Source organism: Haematobia irritans, chromosome 4, assembly GCF_050003625.1.
Source record: "Haematobia irritans isolate KBUSLIRL chromosome 4, ASM5000362v1, whole genome shotgun sequence".
Lineage (NCBI taxonomy): Eukaryota > Metazoa > Arthropoda > Insecta > Diptera > Muscidae > Haematobia > Haematobia irritans.
Window position 1 is genome coordinate 138,809,073 of NC_134400.1, and position 15,946 is coordinate 138,825,018.

At 31.7% G+C, this 15,946-nt stretch overlaps 1 protein-coding gene across 2 annotated transcripts in view; it reads left to right on the forward strand.

Moving 5' to 3' along the window:
• Positions 1-15,946, forward strand: part of klar (klarsicht) — a 609,907-nt gene that overhangs the window by 411,220 nt on the left and 182,741 nt on the right. For both annotated transcript variants that reach the window (XM_075304373.1, XM_075304374.1), the window contains exon 4: positions 7,944-8,393. In XM_075304373.1, the coding sequence (XP_075160488.1) occupies positions 7,944-8,393 (450 nt within the window). The remainder of the gene's footprint in view (positions 1-7,943; positions 8,394-15,946) is intronic.

Sequence of the window (15,946 nt, forward strand, 5' to 3'; positions counted from 1 at the left end):
GACAAAATTTTCTGTAGAAATAAAATTTTGACAAAATTTTATATAGAAATAAAATTTGGACAAAATTTTCTATAGAAATAAAATTTGGACAAAATTTTCTATAGAAATAAAATTTGGACAAAATTTTCTATAGAAATAAAATTTTGACAAAATTTTCTATAGAAATAAAATTGTGACAAAATTTTCTATAGAAATAAAATTTTGACAAAATTTTCTATAGAAATAAAATTTTGACAAAATTTTCTATAGAAATAAAATTTTGACAAAATTTTCTATAGAAATAAAATTTTGACAAAATTTTCTATAGAAATAAAATTTGGACAAAATTTTCTATAGAAATAAAATTTGGACAAAATTTTCTATAGAAATAAAAGTTGGACAAAGTTTTCTATAGAAATAAAATTTTTAGAAAATTTTCTATAGAAATAAAATTTTTAGAAAATTTTCTATAGAAATAAAATTTTGACAAAATTTTCTATAGAAATAAAATTTTGACAAAATTTTCTATAGAAATAAAATTTTGACAAAAATTTCTGTAGAAATAAAATTTTGACAAAATTTTATATAGAAATAAAATTTGGACAAAATTTTCTATAGAAATAAAATTTGGACAAAATTTTCTATAGAAATAAAATTTGGACAAAATTTTCTATAGAAATAAAATTTTGACAAAATTTTCTATAGAAATAAAATTTTGACAAAATGTTCTATAGAAATAAAATTTGGACAAAATTTTCTATGGAAATAAAATTTGGACAAAATTTTCTATAGAAATAAAATTTAAATAAAATTTTCTATAGAAATAAAATTTTGACAAAATTTTCTATAGAAATAAAATTTTGACAAAATTTTCTGAAGAAATAAAATTTTGATAAAATTCTCTATAGAAATAAAATGTTGACAAAATTTTCTATAGAATTAAAATTTTGACAATTTTTTTTAATGGAAATATTTTTGTGATATATAGTTTTCTGTGTGATACTCGACTGGAATGCATTATAAATAGCTGTTATTCTTATAAATTACTAGTATTTATATCTATTATACCATAGCCATAGCTTTATATTCTCGGTGTACAATAAAGTTTATTGAAGTTTTTATTTTTCCTACATGCTGTAATATCAATTCCATTGTTATGTGAGAAAGAGGCGGTATGAAATATGTTTAGATAAATAAAGAAAAATATTGCAAACATCATAATTTATGGAGGAAAACGAAACAAATGTGAACTATCCAAGCATTGTCTACATGACAGTAATTTCGACACTACACCAACTATTGTCCCTCACTCACCTTAAGAGTCGTTTAATGTTTATACCTCATCATTTTCGAACGTCATCATTGGGGGTGAAGGCGGCAAAGAAGATATTGGAATTGTTTAGTGCTTTGAAAACTTAACTCCCTTATGAGTTTTTTTCTATAATTTTTTTGTCGTTTTTGGATATAAATCTGTGTTTGTGTGTTTTTATCAAGATTTAATATAACTATATTTTGTGAATATAGACAAAGATTGTCCTATTCAAAGAGAAAAGATTTTGACATATACATTATGAATAATGATGTCTTGTCTTATAATCGTTTCTGTTTTGTTTTTTTTTTCTATACCGACCATTTTCAATTTGGCCTCTAAGATTACAATGCTAACTCATCTCATGATCAACACTCCCTCATGGAAAAGAGATTTTTATTTGGACTTTTGTCTGGTTTACTATAAAGCTTATTTGTTTAGTGATTTTTTGACTGATGGCATTACCACCATTGATCTTTAATCCCTTTGCCAGAGTTCAAGTAATAATTAATTTGATTTGGAAAGATATAAACTTGCACACCTCTAATCCTTTTCATGTTTCACATTGCTTATTGAAGCCAAGAGAAAAAAAATCTTTTTATTTATGTCTTCATTGATCTTCAATTGAGATATAAAAATTACGTTTTGTTTTTATAAGTTAACCTAAGGTTGTGAGGAGATTTAATTTAATACAACCAAAATTTGCAACACTCTGAAAAGGACAAATATGTTTCGTCGAATAGCGTGTTTAAGATCAGAAGGATTTTTGTTTTTTGTACACTTCAAAAATGTACTTGGATCTGGATTTTAGGCTCACTCCATTGTCCATTGTACAGGTCGAATTCCCAGTTAAACCATCGTTAAATCTAGATTCTATAATAGTTATATTAGGTTAGGTTACTTATATTGACAGCCCGCTATTTCAGACACATTCTCCTTACCAACAAATAATATTTTTTCTCCAAGTAGCTTCGTTGTTTCATTATCTTTTATAATTTTGTTTGCTAGATCAGTCATTTTTTCCAGTGTATATGATAAATTTTGAAGCATACCATAAAGAGTGAACGTTGCCTATCACACCTTACCCACATAATTTAGTTAAACTCTTGAGATTAGGTCTCTAGCAAAAAAGGGGCTTGAAGGAGGATTAGAATGATAATACTGGTGCCTCTTAGTTGCAATATCCAAACCATCATTATCTCTAGTCTCTGCATTCATGGATATTCCATAACTATCCCATTAATTCTTTATTGTTATTATTAAATAAAAATATGTGGGTTGTGTCTAGTCTAAGTTTAAAGAATAGTACTGCAATTTAGTGTGCAGTAGATAGATATCCCAGCAAAAAAAATTTGGAAGTTCTTCCAAAGGTACAGCTTTAAAAGCACTTCCAGAAGATGCACTCCCAATTATGTTTTTTTATTTTAACTACCCAGGAAGTTCTTTTAATTCAAATTTTTTATAACCGGTTTTTTTCATACTTTTAATGGATAATTTTAACTTTTTTTGTTTCAAATAGGTTAAAATGGTCCAAATCATTTAAATTTTGTCGAAAAAAAATGCTAAATCCAATTTGAAAAAATTGTGAATTTTTGAAAATATTTGAGGTCAAACGTTTCCGACAAGCGTTAGAATCCATTAAAAATTACAACAACAAAAATTATTTATTTGACAAAATATCACAGAATTTTTTTTTAAATTACATCCAAAACATTGAATTCGGATCACAACTAAAGATGTGATGCAAATTCAGTGCAACGGCTTTTGAAATGGACGACTTCGGTCCTATGACAAGCCCATGTTAAATTCATCACTTCTGCGTCAATTTTGCAGCACTTCCGCATCCAAAAAGACCATTTTCATTACTTTTTTGGCGACGCTTTTTTTGCTGGGATGTTAGTTCCCTTGAAAACACCAAAAATTAAGCACAATTGTGTAAGGGTCTTAATGGTGTCTAGCCCATTATTTCCTCACAGGTTATGTGAGTACATTTAGGTTTACCTGAAAGCAGAGATACCAAATAAAATATCAAGTGGCAGAAATTCGGTGATAATAAACAGGAAATCATAACCGTTGTGAAGTCGATACACGCACCCAGAAAAATTTTCATAAATTTAGTTTAGGTTAGGTTAGGTGGCAGCCCGATGTTTCAGGCTCACTTAGACTATTCAGTCCATTGTGATACCACATTGGCGAACTTCTCTCTTATTACTGAGTGCTGCCCGATTCCATGTTAAGCTCAATGAATGTTAGTTCATTAACTAGAATAAGACATGGAATTTTAATAATACTGATTTTTTTAAGGGGTATAAAAATTTACAACTGAACAAGAAAATTTTATTCATTGATAACAATGCATTCATAACAAGTATATACGGCCGTAACAATGCATTCATAACAAGTATATACGGCCGTAAGTTCGGCCAGGCCGAATCTTATATATCCTCCACCATGGATTGCGAAGAAACTTATACTAAAGACTGTCATCCACAATCGAATTACTTGGGTTGCGGTAACACTTGCCGATGACAAGGTATCTTAAAACTTCTTAACCCTCTAATGCCCAAGCTTCAATTAATAAAGGGTGATACGGTCAAAATTTGGTCAATATAAACTTGACGTATTTCTATCAATTTTGCATTTAAAAAACCTGAACACCCCTCATTTTGAAGGTGTGTGTGTGTAGAATGTTGCTCCTATTTTGATTTTGGAATTCACTCTTCAGTTGTCAAAATGCCGTCCAAGCAAGAAAAGCAGCGTATCAAAATTTTGCTCACGCATCGCGAAAATCCGAGCTACTCGCACGCAAAGCTGGCAAAATCGCTAAAAGTTGCCAAATAAACCGTTACAAATGTAATTAAAGTGTTTGGGGAACGTTTGTCGACAGCCAGGAAGTCTGGATCGGGGGGAAATCAAAAACCGGAAGCCGCTGAGACGACAAAGAGAGTTGCCGGTAGTTTCAAGCGAAACCCTAACCTCTCTCTCCGAGATGCCGCAAATAAGCTGGGTGTATCGTCTACAACCGTGCATCGAGCCAAAAAACGAGCCGGACTATCGACTTACAAGAAGGTAGTGACTCCAAATCGCGATGATAAACAAAATACGACGGCCAAAGCGCGATCCCGGAGGCTGTACACGACGATGCTTACGAAGTTTGACTGCGTGGTAATGGACGACGAAACCTACGTCAAAGCCGACTACAAGCAGCTTCCGGGACAGGAGTTTTATACGGCAAAAAAGAAGGGGAAAGGTAGCAGACATTTTAGAGCACATAAAACTGTCAAAGTTCGCAAAGAAATATCTGGTTTGGCAAGCCATCTGTACATGTGGCTTGAAAAGCAGCATTTTCATAGCTTCTGGGACTGTCAACCAAGAAATTTACGTGAAAGAGTGTTTGAATAAACGTCTACTGCCTTTCCTGAAGAAACACGGTTGTTCCGTACTGTTTTGGCCGGATTTAGCATCTTGCCATTACGGTAAAAAGGCCATGGAGTGTACGCCGCCGACAACGTGCAGGTGGTTCCCAAGGACAAGAACGCTCCCAACACGCCAGAGCTCCGCCCAATTGAGAAATACTGGGCTATTGTCAAGCGGAACCTAAAGAAGACCAAAAAAACTGCTAAGGACGAGCAGCAGTTCAAGGCAAACTGGCTTTCTGCGGCGAAGAAGGTGGACAAGGTGGCTGTACAAAATCTGATGGCAAGTGTCAAGCGTGAGGCCCGGCAATTCGGATTTGGAAAAGCGAAAGCCTAACTGAATATTTTTCCTGAATTTTATACTAATTGAACTTGAAAAAGAAATTTAATTTGATTTTTTAAATAAACGATTTCACCGATTTACACGCGTTTTCCCTTGACCAAATTTTGATCGTATCACCCTTTATTATACCTTGCACCACATTGTAGATCTAAATTTTCGATACCATATGACATCCGTTAAATGTGTTGGGGGCTATATATAAAGGTTTGTCCCAAATACATACATTTAACTATCACTCGATCTGAACAGAATTTGATAGGCTTCTACAAAATCTATAGACTCAAAATTTAAGTCGGCTAATGCACTAGGGTGGAACACAATGATAGTAAAAAACTATGGGAAAAGTTTAAATCTGAAGCAATTTTAAGGAAACTTTGCAAAAGTTTATTTATGATTTATCGCTGGATATATATGTATTAGAAGTTTAGGAAAATTATAGTCATTTTTACAACTTTTCGACTAAGCAGTGGCGATTTTACAAGGAAAATGTTGGTATTTTGACCATTTTTGTCGAAATCAGAAAAACATATATATGGGAGCTATATATAAATCTGAACCGATTTCAACCAAATTTTGCAGGCATACAATGCTAATTCTACTCCCTGTGCAAAATTTCAATTAAATCGGAGTAAAAGATTGGCCACTGTGGTCATATGAGTGTAAATCGGGCGAACGATATAAAGGGTGATTTGTTAAGAGCTTGATAACTTTTTTTTTAAAAAAAAACGCATAAAATTTGCAAAATCTCATCGGTTCTTTATTTGAAACGTTAGATTGGTCCATGACATTTACTTTTTGAAGATAATTTCATTTAAATGTTGACCGCGGCTGCGTCTTAGGTGGTCCATTCGGAAAGTCCAATTTTGGGCAACTTTTTCGAGCATTTCGGCCGGAATAGCCCGAATTTCTTCGGAAATGTTGTCTTCCAAAGCTGGAATAGTTGCTGGCTTATTTCTGTAGACTTTAGACTTGACGTAGCCCCACAAAAAATAGTCTAAAGGCGTCAAATCGCATGATCTTGGTGGCCAACTTACCGGTCCATTTCTTGAGATGAATTGTTCTCCGAAGTTTTCCCTCAAAATGGCCATAGAATCGCGAGCTGTGTGGCATGTAGCGCCATCTTGTTGAAACCACATGTCAACCAAGTTCAGTTCTTCCATATATATATATATATATATATATATATATATATATATATATATATATATATATATATATATATATATATATATATATATATATATATATATATATATATATATATATATATATATATATATATATATATATATATATATATATATATATATATATATATATATGGGAGCTATATCTAAATCTGAACCGATTTCTTCCAAAATCAATAGGGATCTATTCTGAGCCAAAACACATACTTGTGCCAAATTTGAAGTCGATTGGACTAAAACTGCGACCTAGACTTTGATTACAAAAATGTGTTCACGGACAGACGGACATCGCTATATCGACTCAAGAGCCCACCCTGAGCATTTTTGCCAAAGACATCATGTGTCTATCTCGTTTCCTTCTGGGTGTTGCAAGCATATGCACTACCTTATAATACCCTGTTCCACAGTGTGGCGAAGGGTATACAAATGTTTTCTTAATTCCAAAAAAAAAAAAAAAACTTTAAACAAAGAAGCTAATTTCTCAAAATAAGTCTTAGCCAATAATTGAAGCGTTTTTATCTTAAATCTAAAGTTTTAATAGTTCAGCTAATTTAAGGAAAATTTCTTTAAATCAAAAATGGGTTTCTTTATTTTAAGGAAAATTAGCCTTAGTTAAAAAACATGAGACTTTAACGGAGTGAAGCAAATTTACAAAATTTGTGTCCTAAATTTAATGAAAAAAGTTTTTATTTATTTTAATTTATTTTAATTCAAATTTCATTATTTTAAAGATATGTTTTCTTAATATTTTGTAAATTTGACAACCTAAAATTTAGAGTGCGTAATCTTTAATACCACGTAAATATTTTTTTTAGTGTGGGTTCACTTTTTTAGTGTGCCTCATTGTTCGGCTACTTTAACCGAAAAGGCCTCACTCATGTGCAAAAAAAAAAAACACCCAAATTTACCACTGAAATATGAACTCTCTTAAAGACAAATATATTTTTTTTTTTCATTTTCCAAGGCGCACTTCATTATGGATTAGAGTAATTTTTCACCAGGAACAAATGTGTAAACCCACACTGAACACAATAATACCAGTCTTTCTCCAAGCCCCTTATAATAGAAGTGCCAAATTTGTTTATTCTAGCTATACAATAGAAAATTTAGTCATTTTTGTGTTTTCGTGCAAATGAAAAGCTCATCTCAAATTACTTGGAAATTTATTTGAACATTTCACCGGGAAATTACATGGTCTAGGTAGGTGGTGTATTGGTGTTTATGGTTTGTTTGCATAGATTTCTTCTTATTCAAATTAAATTTGCACAAACACAAGGTTCGTTCCACTTTCTATTTGAGATGGCTCTGTATACAGTTGCCAGTTTCTCCTTATTTTCCTCTACATTTGGAAATTTAGTTTGGATGCGCTATGATTTTCTTTTCTTTTCGTTTGGTTTTTAATGTAATTTCTTTGTTCAAATATCATGACAATCGTAAAATAATGTTGTGCTATGATTAAATAAAGAAAATAAGCGAACGATACAATGCCACATAGCAGGGATGATCACCAACTAACCAAACACCATCACATTGTCGTCTTTATTGCAGCATTGGAGAGCATCATTAATGCATTAATTTTCACTATATTTTGTAGCTGATTTTATTTTTCTCTTAAGGCTACAACACACCACTCTATATGGGGAAAAAACATGGAAACTAATGCATTTTGCCTTCTTGGCATTTCTTTTTTGTTTTTTTTTCCTTTCCAGGTGTTATACCATGAAATAGTATCACACGCTCGAGTGGTAAGTGCCTGTATTAGAGCAGCCTCCGAAAAGGAACAACAATTGCAACTGCAACAGCAGCAACAGCAACAACAATTGCAATTGCAACAGCAACACGATTCCGATGCCAGTTTAATTGCGGAACAAACAAATTCGTCACTTTCTTCAACCGATGATACGGCTACAACATCGTCGGGTATTGTTTGTTGTTCCCTTGAGTCCAGTACTAAATTGTCTTCTCTCCACGGAGGCAATAGTTCTTTGGGTGTAGCTACTGTAGCTGGTACGGCGGGTCCATCATCATCATCGTCTCAGTCCCGCAAATCTGAATCGAGTTTGGAACGTTTACAAAATCGTTATCATCTATTGTACCTGAAAGCCTTTGAGGTTCAATTGTGGCTAGACGGATTGTTGAGAAAGAAAACTTCATCAGTGGTAAGTTTTGAAAATTCAATTTTTTTGTTTGTTGTACCCTCCACCATAGGATGGGATATTAACTTTGTCATTCCGTTTGTAACACATCGAAATATTGCTCTAAGACCCCATAAAGTATATATATTCTGGGTCGTGGTGAAATTCTGAGTCGATCTGAGCATGTCCGTCCGTCCGTCTGTCCGTCTGTTGAAATCACGCTAACTTCCGAACGAAACAAGCTATCGACTTGAAACTTGGCACAAGTAGTTGTTATTGATGTAGGTCGGATGGTATTGCACATGGGCCATATCGGTCCACTTTTACGTATAGCCCCCATATAAACGGACCCCCAAATTTGGCTTGCGAGGCCTCTAAGAGAAGCAAATTTCATCCGATCCGACTGAAATTTGGTACATGGTGTTAGTATATGGTCTCTAACAACCATGCAAAAATTGGTCCACATCGGTCCATAATTATATATAGCCCCCATATAAACCGATCCCCTGATTTGGCTTGCGAGGCCTCTAAGAGAACCAACTATCATCCGATCCGGCTGAAATTTGGTACATGGTGTAAGTATATGGTCTCTAACAACCATGCAAAAATTGGTCCACATCGGTCCATAATTATATATAGACCCCATATAAACCGATCCCCCGATTTGGCTTGCGAGGCCTCTAAGAGAAGCAAATTTCATCCGATCCGGCTGAAATTTGGTACATGGTGTAAGTATATGGTCTCTAACAACCATGCAAAAATTGGTCCACATCGGTCCATAATTATATATAGCCCCCATATAAACCGATCCCCCGATTTGGCTTGCGAGGCCTCTAAGAGAAGCAACTATCATCCGATCCGGCTGAAATTTGGTACATGGTGTAAGTATATGGTCTCTAACAACCATGCAAAAATTGGTCCACATCGGTCCATAATTATATATAGACCCCATATAAACCGATCCCCCGATTTGGCTTGCGAGGCCTCTAAGAGAAGCAACTTTCATCCGATCCGGCTGAAATTTGGTACATGGTGTTAGTATATGGTCTCTAACAACCATGCAAAAATTGGTCCACATAGGTCCATAATTATATATAGCCCCCATATAAACCGATCACCAGATTTGACCTCCGGAGCCTCTTGGAAGACCAAAATTCATCTGATTCAGTTGAAATTTGGTACGTGGTGTTAATATATGGCCTCAAACTCCCATGCAAAAATTGGTCGAAATCGGTCCATAATTATATTTAGCCCCCATATAAACCGATCCCCAGATTTGACCTCCGGAGCCCCTTGGAATAGCAAAATTCATCCGATTCGGTTGAAATTTGGTACGTGATGTTAGTATATGGTATAACAACAACCATGGTTCATATCAGTCCATAATTATATATAGCCGCCATATAAACCGATCCCCAGATTTGACCTCCGGTGCCTTTTGGAGAAGCAAAATTCATCCGATCTGGTTAAAATTTTTTACGTGGTGGTAGTATATGATATTTAACAACCATGCCCAAAGTGGTCCATATCAGTCCATAATCATATATAGCCCCCATATAAAACGATCCCGAGATTTGGTTTTGGAGCCTCTTGGAGGAGCAAATTTCATCCGAGTCAGTTGAAATTTGGTACATTGTGCTAGTATATGGCCGTTAACAACCATGCCTAACTAGGTTCATATCGGTCTATAGTTATATATAGCCCTCAGATAAATCGATCCCCAATCACACAAAAATTGGTCCATATCAATAATTGTATATAGCCCCCATATAAGCGACCCCCATATTTCAATTCTGGCTCCCTACGTACCGTGCAAAAGTCCATATCGAGTCGTAATTATTTGTAGACTTACCTACACATACTTTTTTGTCTAATGTATACCACGTATGGACTAACTCACAATTGAGAAAACGATTTAAGATACCACAACCCAAGTAATTCGATTGTGGCTGACAATTTTTCGTAGAAGTTTCTACGCAATCCATAGTGGAGGGTACATAAGATTCGGCCTGGCCGAACTTACGGCCGTTTATACTTGTTTTGTTTGTTTTTTAATTAATATAATATCCCAGCGAAAAGTTTTGCAAGTACTTCTCATTTACAGTGGACACCCACGGTCACCTAAATTTTTTCAACTTTTGGGAGGTGTCCATCTATGAGAGTGGTAATATTGCAAACCTCTTACGAAATTTTTCCAGAGTGTCCAATTTTGAGAGGTTTCACTGTCAGAGATGGTCTGTATCAAACTTTTTTAGGTTTGCGACTGTCGCAAAGTTGTAAACGTTTGTTGTTCCCTTGAGTACAGTATTAAATTGCCTTTTCTCCACGGAGGCAATAGTTCTTTGGGTGTAGCTACTGTAGCTGGTACGGCGAATCCATCAGCATCGTCTCAGTCCCGCAAATCTGAATCGAGTTTGGAACGTTTATAAAATCGTCATCATCTATTGTACCTGAAAGCCTTTGAGGTTCAATTGTGGCTAGACGGATTGTAAATGTCACATACAAACTCAAAAAAAAAATCGCTTCTTTAACATATAACCCAAACACATTTTGCTTCGAGCATATATATATATATATATATATATATATATATATATATATATATATATATATATATATATATATATATATATATATATATATATATATATATATATATATATATATATATATATATATATATATATATATATATATATATATATATATATATATATATATATAGATATATATATTCAGGATTGGTTCAAACTAAATATTATTTGTATTGTTCAAACATATTATGTTTCATCTTAGGGCATGAAATTTTCTTGAATATATTTTTAAGGCGCCAATTGGTTACTTCCATTATTTTACTTGCAGCATACTCTCTACGACTCTCTTTCTAAACACATATATGTTTATAGGCTATTTCCAAAATTAATATATGTTTGCATCTAAGAATATTATATTTACAAATATTTTATGTCCCAAACATAATATGTTGTAACATATTAACATATATGTCCCAAACATATCATGCTAGTTTATGAACATTATATGCTTGCACTTAAAAATATTTCGTTAAACAATTTGAGTTCCAAACATATAATTTTTACACCTAAACATATGAAAAACAGTCTTTTTCGTCCGTGTTGTATGCATCGTAAATGTAGAAAAAGTAACAAAAGTCGCAAACTCAAAATACTTTAGTCGCGTCAGTTAGGCAACGAATTCGATGATATGTGCGAAGAAGTTTCAACTCTTAGGTATGTTGACAATTTTCGGTTTTAGTCGCCCCATTTTCTCTATTCCATTTTGCACGAGGGAACCGTGGCTTTTCTCGTCCTTTCTTAGCTTAAAGTTCAGTCTCCTGCCTAATATAATCCCAAGATATTTTGTACACTCACCAACGGGAATTTCTGGGAAAACTTTCACAAATTTCTGTTCATAATTTCTTCTATTCAATCTTGGGTTTTCTACAGTAGGTTTACGACTTTTGCGACATACGTATTATACTGTCGCAAATGTATGTCGCTAAAGTCACAGTTTGTGACAGGCAAACCTAAATGCTCTTCTAATTTTCACTTCACAAGAAGTTCTTTTTTAGTTTATACATTATTTTTAAAATATGTTAGCAACAAATTTAAATTGTCTTATTTTTACTGAGTATAAAACGCGGCACAGTGGTTCCAAATCGCTTTTTTTTTAATAATTCTTCTTCTTCTTTGTGTGAAACCTAATGCGTTATCCTCTTTGGTAGCTTGTGGGTTCCTAGTGAGTCCACGAGCTGACCTGTAGACGATGCAAGTTGGTCACCTCGTGGGTATGAACGAATTTGTATTGTTAGGTTGTGATATATAAAATACCAGATTCCAATCTACACAAGGCTAGCTATACATGTTTCATCGCTGACTAGAACCAATTTCCATAGCCTTCATGAGGGGGAGGGGGGTAAGATACCTCATTATGGATGTTTAAGCTGACTTCTAATGGCCATAACATACGAGAATTATTTTATCCACACAGAAAAAAGTCTGTTATAAACCTGATGCTAAAAGGATCCCCGATTTGTCATCCGGAAGTAGGACAAGCTTGAATCATCTCCAATGAATTTTTCATGGGCTTGTCATAGGGCCGAAGTACACCATTTTTAGATCCTTTGCATTGCTTTAGAAGCTGTGCCTTGGAAGTTCATTTGGACGAAGAAGTTTAAAAAAGTAAAAAACAAAATTTTTTTTCCAATTTCACTTTAAAAAAAATTGCCCTTAATAAATTAGAAATTATGTGTCCTAAAATTTAGTAAACATAATCTTTCCAATCAGGTTCATTTTTAATCAGTGTAGTTCTAAGATAGATAAATATTAAATAAATTTAAACCTCCGCATAATCGATAGTAACTCCAACTCCTTCCAGCTAAAAGTTGTCCCGTGCACCCAGAGAAGGAATATGATCACCTCAAACATGTTTTAAAAGCAAAATGTTATTTTTGGGTGGTGACCATGTAACATGGTTTTCGAAACCATGTTATATTCTCGGAAATCATGTATCTGATTTCGGTAATCAGGGTATATTTGACGAGAAAATAACATTTTAGTGACAAACATGTTACATGGTCACCACACAAAAATAACATTTTGCTCTTGAAACCTGTTTGAGGTTATCATATTCCTTCTCTGCGTGTGTCCAACTAAAACATTCTTCCATTAATATGATAAATAAGTTTTTTTTTTTCAAGAAAAATATTTATTTTCTAATATACTAATTTTAAGAAATATTTACGAAAAATAAAAATTACGAAATAAAATATCACGTAATGCACAATCAAATCAATGCCAAGAAAACCAAACTAACCAAATTCCTTATATGTAGTAATTTCCCTTTTTTTCTCTCATTGAAAACAAAAAATGTTAGCCAATCGAACAGTAAGCAAAAGTTTACCCATTCTCTTCATCGAAATCGATATACATATGTGAAGAGAAATAAATGACAAACTTGAACTTGAAAATTACTTTTCCGACACCATCGATAAAAATAAAAAATGTACGAAGTGTAGCGTTGGCAATCGACAATGTTTCCCAACAATTTACAAACCAAAAAAGGTGACAATGAAGTTGAAAGAGACAAGACAATCAGACAGGCCAATAAGACAGACGGAATCGGAAAAAATAGACAAGAAATTGTGGAAGTTTTTTTTTTATTATTTTCATACGAATGAGAGATACATAGGTTAAGGCATATTTTGGGCTAATGATTGAGAGATTGCCTGTCGTATAATGTAGATAATACTGATGGTAGTACTGTTGCACATGTCTTCACATTGGCTATTAAATATTTCATGGGCATGATGATGCAGTGGATTACTCCGTCCACCCAGAACTAGAAAGATAGCCAATGACTGTTCGACACCTGAAGAAGCGGTTGATGTGTTCAGAATGAACGTTCAAAGTAGCCAAAGTATGTCTCGAAAATTCCCAAAAATAGTACGAATAGATTTAGCAATAAGGAGAAATAACATTTTGACAAAATTTCCTATAGAAATAAAATTTCGATAAAATTGCCTATAGAAATGAAATTTAGCGAAATTTTCTACAGAAGCAAAATTTGACAAAATTTTCTATAAAAATAAAATTTTAACAAAATTTTCTATGGAAATAAAATTTTGACAAAATTTCCTATAGAAATAAAATTTTAACAAAATTTTCTATAGCAATAAAATTTTGAAAAAAATTTTCTATAGAAATAACATGTTGACAAAATTTTCTATAGAAATAAAATTTTGACAAATTTAAATTTCCTATAGAAATAAAATTTCTTTCAGAAATGAAATTTTGACAAAATTTCCAATAAAGTAAAATTTTGTAAAAATAAAATTTGGCAAAATTTCCTATAGAATTAAAATTTTGACAAAATTTTCTATAGAATTAAAATTTTGACAAAATTATCTATAGAAATAACATGTTGACAAAATTTTTACAGAAATAACATTTTGACAAAATTTTCTATAAAAATAAAATTTTGATAAAACTCTATAGAAATACAATTTTGACAAAATTTTCTATAGAAATAACATGTTGGCAAAATTTTGTATAGAAATAACATGTTGGCAAAATTTCCTATAGAAATAAAAATTTAACAAAATGTTCTATAAATAAAATTTTGACCAAATTTTCTATTGAAATAAAATTTTGACAATTTTTTCTATAGAAATAGCATGTTGACAAAATTTTCTATAGAAATAACATGTTGACAAAATTTTCTATAGAAACAAAATTTTGACAAAATTTTCTATAGAAATAAAATTTTGACAAAATTTTATTGTTGGTTAACCTCCACTTGTAGTTTAGTCAATGTATGGTTTTAAGCTGAAATAAAAAAAACAACAACAAATTTTCTATAGAAATAAAATTTTGACAAAATTTTCTATAGAAATAACATGTTGGCAAAATTTTCTCTAGAAATAACATGTTGACAAAATTTTCTATAGAAATAAAATTTTGACAAATATAAATTTCCTATAGAAATAAAATTTCTTATAGAAATGAAATTTTGACAAAATTACCAATAAAGTAAAATTTTATAAAAATAAAATTTGGCAAAATTTCCTATAGAATTAAAATTTTGACAAAACTTTCTATAGAATTAAAATTTTTACAAAATTTTCTATAGAAATACCATGTTGACAAAATTTTCTATAGAAATAGAAGGTTGACAAACTTTTCTATAGAAATAAAATTTTGACAAAATTTTCTATAGAAATAAAATTTTGACAAAATTTCCTTTAAAAATAAAATTTTAACAAAATTTTCTATAAATAAAATTTTGACCAAATTTTCTATAGAAATAAAATTTTCACAAAATTTTCTATAGAAATAACAAGTTGACAAAATTTTCTACAGAAAAAAAATCTTGCAAAAATTTTCTATAGAAATGAAAGTTTTGACAACATTGTCAACATTTTGACAAATTTTGACAACAAATACAATTTTGACAAAATTTTCTATAGAACTAAAATTTCCTACAGAAATGAAATTTTGACAAAATTTCCAATAAAGTAAAATTTTGTAAAAATAAAATTTGGCAAAATTTCCTATAGAATTTAAATTTTGACAAAATTGTCTATAGAATTAAATTTTTGACAAAATTTTCTATAGAATTAATAGTTTGACAAAATTATCTATAGAAATAAAATTTTGACAAAATTTTCTATAGAAATAAAATGTTGACAAAATTTTGTATAGAAATAAAATTTAAATTTAAATTATTTTTCCAAAATTGAAACTTCCCCTTATTGTTTGATAAGGTCCTGTGTAGAGCGAGTATATTAAAATATTTCTAATTTTACTATTAAATTATCAAATTGAAAATATATGTTTGTTTTAGGTTATTGAATTAGATAATCTTCTGCATGCATGTTAATTTTCAACAATATTTGACTTTTGTTTAATTTCATATAAAGGTCTTTAACCTGTTTTTGCCTTTAATAATATGTATCTTAAATAACATAGCTTATATTGCCAGCCAGTGTCTCATTTGTTGTAATATCTACTGTGATAAAATCTCATTAAATGAATTGTATTTAAAAATCAAATTAATAA